The 17517-nt window shown below is 37.6% G+C and overlaps 2 protein-coding genes across 3 annotated transcripts; both read left to right on the top strand.

Moving 5' to 3' along the window:
- Positions 1 to 44: 44 nt before the first annotated feature.
- On the top strand, positions 45 to 3808 carry LOC131369595 (vitelline membrane outer layer protein 1 homolog). Of its 2 annotated transcripts, XM_058416435.1 has the most exons (4): positions 45 to 370; positions 624 to 748; positions 3282 to 3367; positions 3668 to 3807. In XM_058416435.1, exons 1-4 carry the CDS (start codon positions 176 to 178, stop codon positions 3694 to 3696), a joined length of 435 nt encoding a protein of 144 aa, XP_058272418.1. In that variant the 5' UTR covers positions 45 to 175; the 3' UTR covers positions 3697 to 3807. The 2 variants fall into 2 exon arrangements, with proteins under 2 accessions (XP_058272418.1, XP_058272417.1); XM_058416434.1 differs by having other exon boundaries at positions 3282 to 3808.
- A 9792-nt stretch (positions 3809 to 13600) lies between these two features.
- LOC131369113 (vitelline membrane outer layer protein 1-like) lies at positions 13601 to 17106 on the top strand. The gene is made up of 5 exons (XM_058415557.1): positions 13601 to 13907; positions 14103 to 14227; positions 15158 to 15271; positions 15537 to 15718; positions 16668 to 17106. The coding sequence occupies exons 1-4, from the start codon at positions 13713 to 13715 to the stop codon at positions 15715 to 15717; spliced, it is 615 nt and encodes a 204-aa protein (XP_058271540.1). The 5' UTR covers positions 13601 to 13712; the 3' UTR covers position 15718; positions 16668 to 17106.
- The last annotated feature ends 411 nt before the right edge of the window (positions 17107 to 17517 follow it).

The raw sequence follows: 17517 nt of genomic DNA, 5'->3' as shown, positions 1-17517 counted from the left end.
AAGAGGAGTAACTCAGGCAACCAATAGCATTTTGTGGAAGTGACAGCATATAAACAGTTATAAGCAGTCTCAGTGTGTCTTTAGTTTGCATAGAATTTGGTTACTTGTTTCAGCAAGGAAGATTTTGAGCAGCTAGTAACCTGACTTTTTTTTTTATCTAGGTTGATCAGAAATCATGGGGTTTGTGAGCAGTATTGTTTTGCCTATGTTAGTTCTCTGCTTTGGGCAGCTCATGAGTGTCAGCAATGGACAGATAGTTGAGAGGACGTATTCAGGCACGATTCAAGTTAATAATGGAATGGGCTGGGGCTCATGGGGACATCGAGATATGTGTCCCTATGGGACCTATGCTACAGGCTTCAGACTCAAAGTAAGTACATCTCATTTTGCTAGATTAGTAATAACTAATAATAATTTTGCTGAATTAGAAATTTATAAAATAGTTTGCTTTGTTATATAATATTGATAGATAGATAGATAGATAGATAGATAGATAGATAGATAGATAGATAGATAGTTAGATAGATAGATAGATAGATAGATAGATAGATAGATAGATAGATAGATAGATAGATAGATAGATAGATAGATAGATAGATAGAGATGTTTCACTTGTCTTCCAGGTTGAAGAGTCACTAGGATTTGGGGATGACACAGCCCTAAACGGAATTGCCCTTCACTGCACTAAACCCATGGGCTCCACAAAGGATCCTCAGCCCTATTCTACAGTCCAATCTGATACCGGCAGGTAAAGTTTCAAATGCAAACAAAATCCATGATTTTATTTTACTGTTTTCATTTAACTGAAAAAAAAAAGGCATAGTGGATGCTTGAAGGTTATGTTTAGAAAAGCAATTTCTTAAGTACAAAAAAAAACAGAAAACAATTCTTATTGTCCTGAAGCAACCTTAAATGTTCTGCATATAACAAAACATCAAGTTGAAGAACAATATCATACAATGGCAGCACAAACCATAGGGTAATTATCATTCATAACATGCATGATATAAGGTAGATAGCAAGTACATTAATGTTAATGTTGATGTTAATGTTAATATACTAGCAAGGTAGTGCCTGGGTTAACTGGCTAAGCATTATATTCTGACTGTTAAATAGTTGAATAGTAAGAGCCTTCAAGTCTCAGCTTTTTTAATGTAAAAACCTTAATTATGAATATGTATGTAAACACATTGTATTACACATGACTTCACTCTGCAGTTCACAGATTGCACTATAACTCTCTTGTGTATCTGTGCTTTGTTTGTATTTGGAGGATGTAGTGTCACATCAGTTGTAGTTGTAGCTGTAGTAGTATCACATCATTACAGTTGTTTTTCGGGTTTTTTTTTAAATAAGCAGGTCTGTTTCATCTATCAATTTCACTGATGTGAAAAAGTGTTATTAATGGAAGAATTAAAAGTTGTGAACTTAACAGAACTTAACAACTTAAACAGAAAGCTACCTAACTGCATGGTTAGTGAAGTTATTATTATTTGTTGATGACAAAACAAACTGATTGGTTCCTAAGATGTCTCTAAGAGTTGGCCTACTCTATGTTCACCCTGACATTATCTTATACCTTAGTGTCACTTTAACACCAAACATGTTTTAATTCCTCACATACAGTGAGGGAAAAAATTATTTGATCCCCTGCTGATTTTGTACGTTTGCCCACTGACAAAGAAATGATCAGTCTGTAATTTTAATGGTAGGTTTATCTGAACAGTGAGAGACAGAATAACAACAAAAAAATCCAGAAAAACGCATTTCAAAAAAGTTCTACATTGATTTGCATTTTATTGAGTGAAATAAGTATTTGACGCCTTTGCAAAACATGACTTAGTACTTGGTGGCAAACCCTTGCTGGCAATCACAGACGTCAGACATTTCTTGTAGTTGGCCACCAGGTTTGCACACATCTCACATCTCAAGGAATTTGGGCCCACTCCTCTTTGCAGATCTTCTCCAAGTCATTAAGGTTTTCTGGCTGACCCTTCAGCTCCCTCCACAGATTTTCTATGGGATTAAGATCTGGAGACTGGCTAGACCACTACAGGACCTTCATGTGCTTCTTTTTGAACCACTCCTTTGTTGCCTTGGCCGTGTGTTTTGGGTCATTGTCAGGCTGGAATATCCATCCATGACCCATTTTCAATTCCCTGGCTGAGGGAAGGAGGTTCTCATCCAAGATTTAACGGTACATGGCCCCGTCCATCGTCCCTTTGATGCGGTGCAGTTGTCCTGTCACCTGGGGATGGTGTACTTGGGGTCATAGGCAGCATTCCTCCTCCTCTAAACACGGCGAGTTGAGTTGATGCCAAAGAGCTGGATTTTGGTCTCATTTGACCACAACACTTTCACCCAGTTCTCCTCTGAATCATTCAGATGTTCACTGGCAAACTTCAGATGAGCCTGTACATGTGCTTTCTTTAGCAGGGGGACCTTGTGGGCGTTACTGGATTTCAGTCTTTCACAGCATAGTGTGTTACCAATTGTTTTCTTGGTGACTATGGTCCCAGCTGCCTTGAGATCATTGAGAAAATCCTCCAGTGTAATTCTGGGCTGATTCCTCACCGTTCTCATGATCACTGAAACTCCATGAGGTGAGATCTTGCATGGAGCCCCAGACCGAGGAAGATTGACATTCCTTTTGTGTTTCTTCCATTTGGGAATAATTGCACCAACTGTTGTCACCTTCTCACCAAGCTGCTTGGCGATGGTCTTGTAGCTCATTCCAGCCTTGTGTAGGTCTACAATCTTGTCCCTGACATCCAAGGAAAGCTCTTTGGTCTTGGCCATGATGCAGAGTTTGGAATCTGATTGATTGCTTCCTTCTGTGGACAGGTGTCTTTCATACAGTTAACTAGCTGAGATTAAGAGCACTCCCCGAGAGTGCTCCTACTGTAATCTCAGCTCCTTACCTGTATAAAAGACACCTGGGAGCCAGAAATCTTTCTGATTGATAGGGGATCAAATACTTATTTCACTCATTAAAATGCAAATCAATGTAGAACTTTTCTGAAATGCGTTTTTCTGGATCTTTTTGTTGTTATTCTGTCTCTCACTGTTCAAATACACCTACCATTAAAATTACAGACTGATCATTTCTTTGTCAGTGGGCAAACGTACAAAATCAGCAGGGGATCAAATAATTTTTTCCCTCACTGTAATAAGTATGTAAGATTAAATAAAAAGTCAATCATCTGAACATGCTTAATTCTAAATTTTGAGCCACTAGTTTGTGGGACCAGTTGTTATTATTATTTATTCTTTTCTTTAAGCTGGGGGTCTTGGACACAGAACATTTGGTGCTCAGAAGGAGTGCTGCAGGCATTTCAGCTGCGTGTAGAATCCAGTCAAGGACGAGGTGATGATACTGCTGCTAACAACATAAGGTTGTAATGGATGCATAAAATGTAATAAAATAAAAGAAACATAAAAAATAACACTTTATTTGAAGACTGTATATATAAAGTCTTATAACTGTATTAATAAATTGCTAATAGTGCTTTAAAAGTAAATTTATAAACTGATTATCGATCATAAAAGCTGATTTTTAAATATGTTGTAGCTGTTGTCATCTCCAGTGACTTTCATAAATAGATATAGCTAAAAAGAATAATGCAGAGTGCTTTTTTAAACAAACAAACAAACAAAAACCTCCTAGGTTCTTATGCACTGGAGGGGAATACTTGACCGGCAGTGGCATGTCCTGGGGAGAATGGGGTGGATGGAGTGGAATGTGTGCTAGAACAGGGATTTGTGGGCTCAAAACAAGCGTGGAGATACCACAACACTCAGGAGACAACACCGCTCTTAATGATGTCATCTTTTACTGCTGTGATTAAGGTAAATTTAATGAGTTCCCTTTCGAGGGAACTCAACACTGCATTTCAGCCAAGCTGAACATATTAAGAGTCCTGTGTATTCCTGAGCAGAACGAGGAATTATTTTTGTCCACATCAGACACTGAGAAGCTAAATGTGGCCAATGATAGGCGGTCTGCCACTGAATTGCTTTCCTAAGAGGAACATTCAGTGGCAATCATGCTGTTGAAGGTTATTTATCGTGCTGTCATTAAGCTCAATCGGCACTTACATGGATGTATTTCCAGCCAAGCTCCTGAACCGCATGGTTGGAGTCCTGTGAAGCACGCTGGCTTCAGTCATGAAGGTCACAGGCTGAGTTAGCAGGAATTGGAGCTGTTGGAGATAGTTATTCACTATCTCTTGTTATAAGATAGCTTATTCCTTCCGCTATGGTGAGGACCAACCTCCCTTGCAGTTTTTATTTTTTTTTATTCCTTTAGGGTCTGCTGCACATAAGATCATTTTAGCTCTGGCTGAAAATGTATCCTTCCTATGTGGACAAGCCCCCGGTTCCTCATCTTGGGTCCCACTGTTACAGGTTAGGGCAAGGTTCTAGATGGCAGTCCTGCTTGTGGTATGTGGGAAGGCCCTCATTTCACATTGCACATAAATTGTGGGTCTGAAGTCCTACAGGGCTAGCCGATGCGCTGCTTTCATAGACGCTGTTCTGTTCTCACGGCCCTGCGGTACATATTCATGTTCCCATAGTGTCTAGTCTGACACGTAGTTATCTTATTAAGATATGACACAATTAATAACCATAACGAAACTGTTTCCATGCAACAAACCTCAGTTAACGTTATAAAAGAGATCTCCCTCTCAGTGCTTAATTAGTAATACTTTCCCAGCTTTATACAGTATACATTCACTCACCACATTGTTAGGAACACTTGTATATTTATGCATTTATCAAATTAGTCAATCATGTAACATTATATAGATTAAACATTACAGCTACCTTATACCTTAAATATATTAAGTATATTTAACTACCTTAAATATATTAAAAAAAATTGATTCACTAAGAAAACTGGCAGGGTTCAAGGACAATTTGAAACAAGCCAATCAGAGCCCAGCCACAAGTCACATGCTTTTCAAAAGTTTACGGACCAACACACACTCGTTTGTCCAGAGTCCCGCATACACACTTGAAGGAAACACAGTTTTGATTTTTTTTTAAATAAGTGATAATATGACTAACAGTGGAATAGTACGACTAAATTATTTTATTATTATATATTTATTTTATTATTAAAATAAAAAGAAGTTGAAGTGTTTCACTCCTTAGAGGTTATAGACTTGGAGTAAACAACTGGCTGCCCACAGTGACACCCAGGAAAATGGTGAGATTTTAAACTCCAAGAAGCAAACCACTTTTTTGTATTTTTTTTTTTTGTACTCGGGTCATGGGGTCTTGGGCATCAAGGCAGGATACACCCTGGACAGAGTGCCAACTCATCACCAGGCACACACACACTCATTCAATCACACACTACAGGCAATTTGGAGACTCCAATCAGCCTAGAAGCATGTCTTTGGACTGTGAGACGAACCTGGAGCACCCGGTGGAAACCTATCAAGCACAGGGAGAACATGCAAACTCCACACACACAGTGAGCGGGAGCAAGACTCGATGCTGGAAGTGTGAGGCGAACGTGCTAACCACTAAGCCACCGTGCCGCCTTTCGTGTACTTTAAATATTGTAATTCTTTTTTGGCATTTTTGCTTTTTTGGACAGTTTCAGTAAAAACACAGTGGAGTGAGATGGGATGATTTGCAGCAAAGGGCTTAAGCTGGAACTGAAGCTTGACTGCCTGAATAACAGTATGTGGTACGCTGTACCTCTACCAGGTGAGGCACTTGTTGAGCCATTTATTTTTTTAATATAGCCATTTGACTTTAATTTACAACTTACATAAAGATGCTTTAGATGATTTTACATTCAGTTAAGGCAATATATATTTCTTACTGTCTTTGTTGCTGTCATCTGCCAGCAGTTGTTCTTGAAATGGACCTCATCAATCTCCTTCCTGTTCTACAAATCCCCCCTTTTGATCAGATGCTGGTCTTGTCGAGGATAAATATTGGTAAGTGGTTGTACATTTGACTGGTTACTGGTCAGTGTTGTAGTAAATTTGATTACTGATTGCTTCAGTGGAGGCAACTGTGTTTAGACTTCATGTCAACAGACATAAAATAAATGCTTATGATGATATATATGAAATGTTTCTGAAATAAGAACTTTCTCCCGGAGACCATCAGTTATAAAAAATAACCTGCAAAACTATATTTATTATTTAATTAATTAATAAATATTGCCTTCATTAATGTATAATTCATTGGAGCAAAGTTTAACATATTTGAACCACTTATTTAATAACTAGAAGGCTGTTTATCTCTCTGTAGGCATCAATCTAACATTTGCTTTGTGTATGTTTTCTGGCTGCAGAGAGGACCATATCAGCCCACAGTGGACAACATGCAAGTCCTCAAGCTGAACTAGTGACAGTACATGCTGTAGCTTCGAGTTTCTCAAACATCATGTCCAAGTCTATCCCATGTCTTCACACAAGTCTGGAGTCAGTGACTTATTCCTCTTGTTCAACCAGGGCAAGTAAGCCCTGATACATAATGTTTGTTTATTTCACCATGGATTATCTATCATATGGACATATGCTGTTTTTTCAAGATTTCATTACTAATTTGTGAGTATTGGACAAGGTATTTGATCAATTCAAACTGTTTTTAACACTGAATATGTACATGTTTTCTTGCTTTAGTCTGACAATGATATTTTTGTGCCTTGGTTTACAGTGTACTTTATTCACGTAGTAATTTATCATAAAAAGTTGTTGACAGTAAAATCTAGGCAAACCAACTGTAATGTGTTGTACTGTATTTTTTACGGTAAAATTCTGAAAACCACAGCTGCCAGTAATTTACCGTAAATTTGAACTTTACAATAAAATACCATAATATGATATACGGTTGTATTGTGGTTTTTATCTGAGAAAGACTGTAATTAGGTTTACAGTTTATTTGTTATTTTACAGTAGTTTACTGTAAACAGGTTTACATTCTGTCTGTTTTTTAACAGTAATTTGTTGTAAACAAACAACAGGTCTCAACTGTGAAATTTACGGTTGCTAATAAAGCATTCCATAAAGTGGTGAACAGTGTCACCGTACAATTTACGGTAAAATTCTGGCAACCCAGATGGCAGTATTTTACCGTAAAATTTACGGATTTTTTTTTTTTTTTTTACAGTGCAGCAAAACTGAACTGCTGGTCATCCCAGGTGATTCATCCCCAGCCCAGGATCTTGCAGTATCTCTGAACAACTTGATGATCTCCCCTTCAGCCACTGCTCGCAACCTTGCAGTAACCATGGACAATCAACTGTCCTTTCCCTCCCATGTTGCTAATGTGACACACTAATGTCGGTTTCTTGAGTACAACATTAGAAGGATTCGACCATTCCTATCCACACAGGCTACTCAAGTGCTTGTTCAGTCTCTGGTTATTTCAAGACTGGACTATTGCAACTCTTTACTGACAGGTCTTCCTCTGAATGCAATTCGTCCACTGCAAATGATCCAAAATGCAGCTGCACAGCTTGTTTTTAACCTGCTTAAGTTCTCAAACACCACCCCAATGCTGCGTTCCCTCCACTGGCTTCCGGTAGCTGCACACATCAGATTCAAAGCACTGATGCTTGCCTACAAAGCCAAAAATGGACCAGCACCATCTTACTTCAAAGATCTTATTACTCCTTGCACTGCACCTCGCTCCCTCAGATGCACTAGCACTGCTCGACTGGTCCCACCATCTCTCAGGGTAAAAGGTAGGTATTCATCTAGACTCTTCTCTATTCTGGCACTGAGGTGATGGAATGAACTTACCCTAGATGTCCGAACAGCCGAGTCACTGACTGTCTTCAAACGACTCTGAAGACCTACCTTTTCCTGAAGAAGTTAAACTAGCTCTTATTTTTCCCTGTTTATGTATTGTTATATGTTTAAAAAAAATAAATAAAATAAAATAAAAAACCCAATTTTAGGCTAATGGTATCCTAAGTCTGTGACCTCTTGAACCAGTGTTAATGTATTCATTGATAGAGACTTAAATCACTTTTGTACATCGTTCTGGATAAGAGCGTCTGCCAAATGCCAGAAATGTAAATGTATAAGTTGCTCTGCTTAGATTTGAAAACATCTCATTTTTATTTTTCAAGTGCCAATGTTGTTACTGCTCTCCATCACATAAGGATCATTTGCTTGTGTAATTTTACTAGTTTGGATCAGTGCTCATAGATTTGGCTTCATAAATATAACAATTAATATAATATAATCATGACCTGCAATATATATTTCTCTTATTTTAATTAAAGAAACTCACAGTGAATTGGTCCAACAGAAAACAACAGAATTTTGTTAGGGATTCATCTTAGTAATGAGTTTGTTCAAGAATATGTCATGGAACAAAGAAAAAAACTGCTTTACAAGTTTTGATTTATGTATGTGATTTTCTGTAGTCTTCAAATTATTTCACTGATCTGATTTTAAAAACTAGAACTAGAACTAATCTATCATCTCCACACACAGATATTCATTTGTCATGTTTGCTATTTCATTGAGCCCTACTTTAACAAGTAATGAACCAAAGAAAAGAAAAGTTAATAAACTTCACTGTCCTGGCATAAAAGGGTGACCAACAACACTGTTCCCAATACAATTGCGTAAAAGTTTTCTTCACTTTGTAGGTAATGGGTTTCACATGTAATTTATGTTAGTTCTCCCATCTCCCATCTGCTATGAGACTGGCCTGTCTTTTTTTGTAATCCAGTGTGGCTCTTGAGCCAAAGATTTTTTTATTTTAATTATAAATTTGTATTAATAAAAAAAAACAATGTAAAGAGTTCAGTCATTGGGTTTTACAATCCCAGTAGTGGTGTGGTGGGTGGTTTTTTCCGTTGTCTGTATTTTTATTTGAACCTGATTTATATCAGCCTAGAAAGAGTCATGTGATGTGGGTGCTGAGTGGTTAGGGTGCAGGACTACTAATCGTATGGTTGCGAGGTCGATTCCTAGGTCCATTAATCTGCCACTGCTAGGCCCCTGAGCAAGGACCTTAACCCTCAACTGCTCAGTTGCAATATAAAAACTGTGATAAAAATGTAAGTTGCTTGGTGTCTGTATGGAAGTAAAATAGCGACAAAAGTATTTGAAGCAAAAAAAAGGTGCTGAATAGCAGAAACTGAAAAAAATTCTATTGTATTAACAGTGCTTGCATTTCAAGGCTCTGCAATTCAACATGGTTGCATAATTAAGCTGTGAATTTTTCAGGTGGAGACACAAAATTGCATTGCATTTTTACAAATGCAAAAATGCATTGTTTAAAATTTCAATATTAAATATTCAGATTTTTAAAATACAACCTTTAATAATTGACAGGACATTATTTCGCTTCCACAAATTCAGTGATTCAAATTCACCAAGAAATTCAACGTTGCACATCCAGGGATCACAGAAAGAGCAATCGAACATCGATGCATAATCGACACCTGCTGCTTGACCGCTTCACCAGCAAGTGGTGCAAGCCAGTTTGATGCTTTAATAGCAACAGGTAGAACAAGGCTATCACATCACACATAATTATGTTTGTCAGATTGTGTGAGAATCTTGCATCCTGTGTACCAAATAAGTAGTGTATCTATTGTCATCAATTTTCCCATCCTTTTGGATCACAGAAGGATACTTCCTACCCTGCTATAATACAGTGTTAGAGGAATAAAAATGATCTACTTTAGGTATTAGTGCTGCACAGAACATTAGCACCAGGAATGTAAATATTTTAATTTGTTCATTAACTAAGCGTGGTGGTTTATGCATGAAAGACAATTATTATTATAATGATCAACATTTTCATATAATTACATATTAATGTTGCTGCTGTCTATCTGCAAGTGATATTGATATCTGCAAGTGATAGTGAACTCGTTTTACCCTCTCAGGGCAGCGGCATTGTTGATAAAACTTCCCAGGCTACTTCAGTAGTATAGAAATGATTTGGTTATTTGAAAACAGACGCGGAGCAGATCAAACCAGTCTGTAAAATATGCCAGCGGTCAGTGTTAAAGACAGGTAATACAACCAACCTGTTTAATCACCTCAAAAGATACCACCCTTATGAACACAAAGAGAGCATGAAAAGCCATGCTGTCTCTACCGCAGCTAACGCTACCTCCTCGTTTCCGTCTAACAGTGCGAGTGCTAACGTTAGCTTTGCTAGCGCTAGCAGTGCTTCACAACACCAGCAGTCAATAGTGTCGTCGTTTGCTGCCATCACACCTTATGATAAACATGGAAAAGGACAGGTTTAAAAAAATGAATCAAAGTGTTGGACAGCAGATATGAACTCCCTGGCAGAAAGTACTTCTCCCACACTGCACTGTCTCACCTATATGATACACGTCGGGCAAAACCTGAACGTGAGCTCCAGAATGTAACCTATTTTGCTACAACTACAGACATTTGGTCCAGTCGGACATCTCAGCTCTATTTAAGTCTCACTATTCATTACATAGACGATATGTGGGCTTTACAGGGCAGGTGTTTGCAAAAACTATATTTCCCAGAGGATCATACTGGTGCCATAATAAGCCAGGGGCTGGAAGATTCTTTGGTGGTCTTACAGAGGATCGTGAGGTCTGCATAACAACTGACAATGCCGCAAACATGGTCAAAGCCATGTTAATTAATTATTATAATAATAATTAAGATGATACACTCTTGATCCTAATTATTCCAACAGTACGTATTACTATGTTTATTTATAAAGCTTTGTTTATTTTTAAAGAAAAGATAGATCGAAAAAAATCGAGATCGACCAATATGGGGGAAAAAAATCGTGATGAGATATTTTGCCAGATCGCCCAGCCCTAGTTGCAGTCCATAATCCTCTTATTACAATGAGGAAAGTAAAATTAAAAGGTTAGTGGTGCATCTCCTTTATTTAGCATGAGACAAAAACATTATCTAATAATACAAGATCAGTACATTAAAATAGCCCTTTAAACCTAACACCTAAGTTAGTAACACCTAAGTCTCTGTAACGAAGGATTGGCTGGATCCATTTGCAGTGTAGGTGGCAACTAATATATCCACAAAACAGCAAGGCAGAAAGCAGTTCGTGTTCGTGAATGCGGAAGTGCATCCAGAAGTGAACTTCCGTAAACCGGAAGTTCTAATATTCGGGTGAGGGTTCCCTCTGGTGGACTGGAGGGCAAACTGCAGGTGATATAACAGAATTCCCCCCTTCCTGGAAGACATCCTGGTATTCTTCTACACAGGTGTCCTCGCGGTTCTGGATGAGCCCGGTGAAATTCAGTGGTGAGTATCGGATCCAGAATGTCATACTGAAGGCAACCCCTCCTCCTTCGGGAATTCGAGAATCGAGTGTACCAAGTAGGCTGGGGACTCATCTACTTCAGTGGGTGGTGGCGGCGTCACAGTACTGTCCTCTGCAGGGGCCCTGGCCTGGGCTGGTTTGAGGAGGGGGGCATGGAACGTGGGTGAAATCCGATAGCGGGCTGGCAGTTGAAGGAGGTAAGTCACAGGTTTAACCTGATGTAAGACCTGGAAGGGACCGATGTATCTTGGGCTTAGTTTTCAACAAGGTAGTCTCAGACGGAGATTCTTTGTGGAGAGCCATACGATGGGTGTGGGCACCTCCTTGGTCGGCCTGGATGCTTTGGCTGCAAACCGCCCTCTGGAGGTACAATGGGCGCTCTCCCAGACCTCTTCATTACACCGGAACCAGTCATTGATGGCAGGGACATCTGATGGTTCCCCTGACCAGGGAAACAAAGGTAGCTGGTATCCGAGCACGCAATGGAAAGGAGTCTGTGATCCGTGAGTGAGTTTTTGGCGTACTTGGCCCATGGAAGAAACTCACTTCAATGTTGCTGCCCTCTACTGCAATATGTCTGTAGATCCACCTGGTCGTTAGATTGGGGTGGTAGCTGGAGGTAAGGCTCACGTATGTCACGGCCCCCTGCCAGATGTTCAAAAACAGTGGCTGTAGGAGGCTTGAACTTGCCCATTTTACATGGCCGCTGCCCAATCTAGGGCCCTAGAATCCCTTGCAGTGGTCCGCGGAGCCATCAAACTTCTCAGGCAGCACCATGCGTTTTGGCCAGAGTTGATTGTTGGTGTCCTGGAGGGTTGTCAGCTGCTGTTGGTAAGCTGCTAGTGCTTGTCTCTGTTGTGCTACAATGGCTTGGAGTTGTGCCACATCCGCTGGATCCATGTAACAAATTATCCTGCAACAAAGGATTAGCTGGATCCATTTGCAGTGTAGGTGGCAACTTTAATAAATCCACAAAACACAGTCCGCATGGCTAACAAATCCAACAAAGGCAAAGACAAAGGCAATAATCCAAAAAACAGAGCAAACGGTCATACACAAAGGCAGAGAAACAATGGCAACACAAATGGCTTGGTACATAGAAAAACTAACAATACTTTGCGTTGATTCGTGGTGTGCACACTGTTTAAATGTCCGTGAATGTGAAAGTGGAAACCGAAAGTGAACATCCGTAAACCAGAATATTCGGATGAGGGCTCCCTCTGGTGGAACAAAGGGCAAACGGTGGGTGATGTAACAGTCTCCTTCTTCTACTTCTTCTTTTTATTATTATTACAACAACAACAACAACAACAACAACAATAATATAATAATATTACTTGTCAGTGTTTCAGAAAAGAAGAACAAACAAAATCTAAAATATTAATATTGATAATGTGTAATCCTAGGTTAAATGGCTTAAAAAACATTTCAGGTCTATAACTTAATATCTCTAACAAAGTTACTTTTTAACAAAATGTGGCCTAACATTTGTCTTTGTCAGTGTTTTAATAAACTGAAGCAAACTAACAGTGAGTTAGAAAATCTGTTTTCGAAAAATATTTTAGTAGTTTCCACAAACAGACAGAGGAATCATTGCAGAGCTGTTTCAGAGTTATGTAAGGAATAAAACACAAAGGGGTATATTCTTTTTGGAAAATGATCAGCAATGGGATGGAGTCATGCTATAGCTGCACATCTCAGTTTATTTATTTATTTAGTTTATTTATCAGTTTATATGATTACAATTATACTTACAATTTCTACAATTTTTTTTCTGTGTTTACAATTATGGTGTAACACATATGATTTTGTATACAAGGTGAAGCTGTAGGCAGATACTATGATATACTGAAAACTATAATTACACTAATTACATATTGGTTATATTAATTATGAAAAAGACTTAATAGGAAACATATGGCATTATAAATAAATTATAACCTATAAATTCTACCTTTGCACAGCAATAATAATAATTCAGCATGTATAAAATGGTCTTTTAATGTATTCCTGTTAAACCTTCTAATCTCAACTTCAAAATTCAATGATTCTTTTATGATTGTGCCTCCATTGTGATATGATTGTGCCTCCATTTCACCATCATCTGTTTACTGAGGTTTGACTGGAGTTGTTGATCTAATATCTGTACCATGTTTTAAAAGTCTGGAATTTCCAGTGACCAAAAGTAAACGGGTTAACAGGTTATTTCTGTTTATGTACACATATGTGCATGCTGTCACATTTCTTAGTTTACAGAAAGAGGAGGACCTCAGACAACCAATAGCATTTTGTGGAAGGTACAGCATATAAACAGTTATAAGCAGTCTCAGTGTGTCTTTAGTTTGCATAGAATTTGCTTACTTGTTTCAGCAAGGAAGATTTTGATCAGCTAGTAACCTGACTTTTTTTTATATCTAGGTTGATCAGAAATCATGGGGTTTGTGAGCAGTATTGTTTTGCCTATGTTAGTTCTCTGCTTTGGGCAGCTCATGAGTGTCAGCAATGGACAGATAGTTGAGAGGACGTATTCAGGCAAGATTCAAGTTAATAATGGAATGGGCTGGGGCTCATGGGGACATCGAGATATGTGTCCCTATGGGACCTATGCTACAGGCTTTAGTCTCAAAGTAAGTACATCCCATTTTGCTGGATTACTACTAAGAAGTTCTACTTTCCGTTCATTCTGATTCTAATTATAGTAATTCCAACTCTAATTCTAATTAGATATGTATAAGAATCTTTCATTAAATACTACCTGTCTCAGGAAATGGATTTTGTTCTGTCTATTAGGTATTTAACATTATGTTTCACTTGTCTTCCAGGTTGAACAATCAGTAGGAGATGGAGATGACACAGCCCTAAATGGAATTGCCCTTCGCTGCACTAAACCCATGGGCTCCACACAGCAGCCTCAGCCCTATTCTACAGTCCAATCTGATACCGGCAGGTAAAGTTTCACGGGCAACCAAAATCCATGATTTTACATTGTATACTCTTTTCATTGTATTAGAAAACTCATAGTGGATGCTTAAAGGATCTGTTTCACTATTGTACAAAAGTTACCCCCAGAAAGCAATTTTAATTGTCCTGAACTTCAAGTTGTAAAACAATATGATACAATGACAGCACAAACCACTGAGCAATTATTAATCATAATATGCACGATTGGCTAGTACATTGTTAATATTAATATAATAGCAAATTAATGTCTGGCTTAAATGATTAAACATTACTTTCTGACTGTTAAATAGTTGAAAATGGTAACATTGTTCAAAATTCAGATTTTCTATTGTAAGTACCTTTAATATGAATATGTATACACATTGCATTACATGTGACTTTACTCTGTAATTCACTGAGTGTATAACTGTATGGTTCATTTCTGCTATGTTTGTATTTGGAGGTTGTTTGTCAGCTCCTGTTGCAAGTTATTCTTACTCATCAGTCTCTACATCTCAGTGCAAACACAAAGTCATATGATGATGCCTTTATCCAACACAGCTTACATCATCATCATGCCATCATCAGCAGTTCAAGGTTAAAGGCCTTAATCAATGAGCCAACAGTTGTATTTGAGCAATACCAGGATTTCCCAGCAGCGTAACTCTAATTAAACATTGCCCCTTGCTTAGAAAATCACATGCTCCAGTGTTGAATTGAATTCAGATCTATTTACAAGTCAGCAATTGACCAATAAGGATAATTGGATAAGGGATCATTATTTTGACTGTAAGTACAAGCGCTAATGACAGAAGAATTAAAAGCTATAATAAACAAAAAACTACCAAATAGCACTGGTGGTGAAAATATTATTTTTTTGATAACAAAACAAGCTGGTTTGAGGGACCAGTTACTATTGTTTATTCTTTTCTTTAAGCTGGGGGTCTTGGACGCAGAACAACTGGTGCCCTAATGGAGTGCTACAGGCATTTCAGCTGCGAGTAGAATCCGGTCAAGGACGAGGTGATGATACTGCTGCTAACAACATAAGGTGACTAATATCTCCTAATTTCTGTCATTTATTGTTAAAAGAAACTGGAAAGGATAACAGTTTATCGGACGGCTGTATAAATAAATTCTTCTAACTGTGTTTAGAATTTGTTAATAGTCCTCTGGAACTATGTTTATAAACTGTGATTATTGCTCATATATTTTTATATGTAGCTGTTTTCATCTACAGTGAATTTCATGAATAGAAGTGGCTTAAAGGAATAATGCAGAGCACTTTCTTAAATAAAAAAACAACAACCTTACAGGTTCTCATGCACTGGAGGGGTACAGTTGACCGGCAGTGGCATGTCCTGGGGAGAATGGGGTGGATGGAGTGAAAAATGTGTTGGAACAGGGATTTGTGGAATCCAAACCAAAGTAGAGTCACCACAGGGTTCAGGAGACGACACCGCTCTTAATGACGTCAAATTTTACTGCTGTTATTAAGGTACGTTTAATAAGGTTTGCATGATTTTCCTTACAATTGTTTTTTTTTTTTTTTTTTTTTTTTTTAGAAAAGTCGAATTTCTAAATGCAAAGTACATTTTTTGCCATTGTTTTTAAGAATAAAAAAAAACTAAATTTATTTTTTTTTTAAATAATGAAATTTTTTTTACTACTCATAATTAATGGTGTAGCTTCATATAAAAAATAAAGAGGAAGTACTTTGCTGTGTCATGTACATTCATTATCAAACCAGTCAAAGCAGAGTTAAAGATTAAAGGCATTAAGTAAATATATGACTCACAATTTATAAATATAATGCAGCCCTTTCCAAGCAACAAACTTGAGTCAGTGTCTAAAATATATACATTATACCATTATTAACTGTAAAATATGTAGAAGTAATTTACACCAATCAGGCACAACATTATGAGCAGTGACAGGTGAAGTGAATAACACTGATGATCTCCTCATCATGGCACCTGTTAGTGGGTGGGATATATTAGGCAGCAAGTGAACATTTTGTCTTCAAAGTTGATGTTAGAAGCAGGAAAAATGGGCAAGCGTAAGGATTTGAGCGAGTTTGACAAGGGCCAAAGTGTGATGGCTAGACCACTGGATCAGAGCATCTCCGAACACAATATTAGGCAGGCGGTCATAATGTTATGGATGATCAGCGCATGTACAAGTAACGTATTAGTGAGACCTCAGTGTCCTGGCAGTGCAGAATAGAGTTCAGTAGGTTTATATTTGCAGTCACTCACTTACAATATCCACTCACTGGCCACTTTGTTACAGCTAATTTAGCAGTTAATGGACCATATAAGAGTATTAGTATTGTACAGTGCAGTGCAGTGTATAAAGAACGTTTTTAATATTCTGCAATACTTTTACATGAATGTCCTCAGAAAACATGAACTTGGGACTCATATATTTGTTTTTGTGTGTTACAGAGATAATGAAGAGGACAACTCAAACTACGATTACGACTATTTTCTTTCTCATGATCTCACTCTATCAGGTTTATGATGAACAATTCTTATTCATTGTTTTAAATAGATAACACAGGGGAAATCACACCTCCAAGTGCAGGTGTTGTTCCTGCACTTCATCACATAAGGATCATTTGCTTGTGTATAATTATACTAGTTTGGATCCAAATCTTTCAGTGCTTATCTCTGGCAGACAAAAATGAGTACACACAATGGATACAGATTTGTCTTCATGAATATAATCATGACCTGCAATATATGTCTCTTATTCTGAGTAAAGAAATTCACAATGATTTGGTCCAAAAGAAAACAATAAAATTTTGTTGGGAATTTATCTAAATAATGATTTTGTTCAAGAATATGTCATAGAACAATAAATAAAATTGCATTGCAAATTTTAGTTTGTGTGTGATTTTCTGTAGTTTACAATATTTGATTGATTATAAAACTTGACATATATATAATCCAGACTTGGATAAATGAGTAGCTTGGGAGGAGTGCAATTTTTTTTGCATAGTTATTCAATAGACGAAGACAAAGGGATTCTTCATATAACTCTCCTTCTGCACAACACACACACACCTCAAGAGAAAATGAATATTTTAGCGGGATATATTTTATGTGCAACAGGAAGAAAAAGCACAGCTTATTTTGTTTATACAAAATGTTTGGGTTTTTTTTTTTTTTTGTCCGAGTTAAATTCTTACTTACCAGAGAAAAACATGATACATATATAGTATATGGATATATGTAATATATAGAAATATGTATGTTAGTATTTTTATCAGTAGTGTATATTTAGATGCATATA

This window comes from Hemibagrus wyckioides, linkage group LG18 (assembly GCF_019097595.1).
Source record: "Hemibagrus wyckioides isolate EC202008001 linkage group LG18, SWU_Hwy_1.0, whole genome shotgun sequence".
Classification (NCBI taxonomy): Eukaryota; Metazoa; Chordata; class Actinopteri; order Siluriformes; family Bagridae; genus Hemibagrus; species Hemibagrus wyckioides.
The sequence above is the reverse complement of the archived record's forward strand: the minus strand, read 5'-3'. Positions and strand labels throughout refer to the sequence as shown.

Excerpts from the sequence above, each read along its gene's own strand:
- LOC131369595 (XM_058416434.1), top strand. The coding sequence starts at position 176 with ATGGGGTTTGTGAGCAGTATTGTTTTGCCTATGTTAGTTCTCTGCTTT. Across the intron at positions 371-623 it reads CTACAGGCTTCAGACTCAAA|GTTGAAGAGTCACTAGGATT; the intron begins GTAAGTACATCT and ends CTTGTCTTCCAG. Across the intron at positions 749-3,281 it reads GTCCAATCTGATACCGGCAG|CTGGGGGTCTTGGACACAGA; the intron begins GTAAAGTTTCAA and ends CTTTTCTTTAAG.
- LOC131369113 (XM_058415557.1), top strand. The coding sequence starts at position 13,713 with ATGGGGTTTGTGAGCAGTATTGTTTTGCCTATGTTAGTTCTCTGCTTT. Across the intron at positions 14,228-15,157 it reads GTCCAATCTGATACCGGCAG|CTGGGGGTCTTGGACGCAGA; the intron begins GTAAAGTTTCAC and ends CTTTTCTTTAAG. Across the intron at positions 15,272-15,536 it reads ACTGCTGCTAACAACATAAG|GTTCTCATGCACTGGAGGGG; the intron begins GTGACTAATATC and ends ACAACCTTACAG.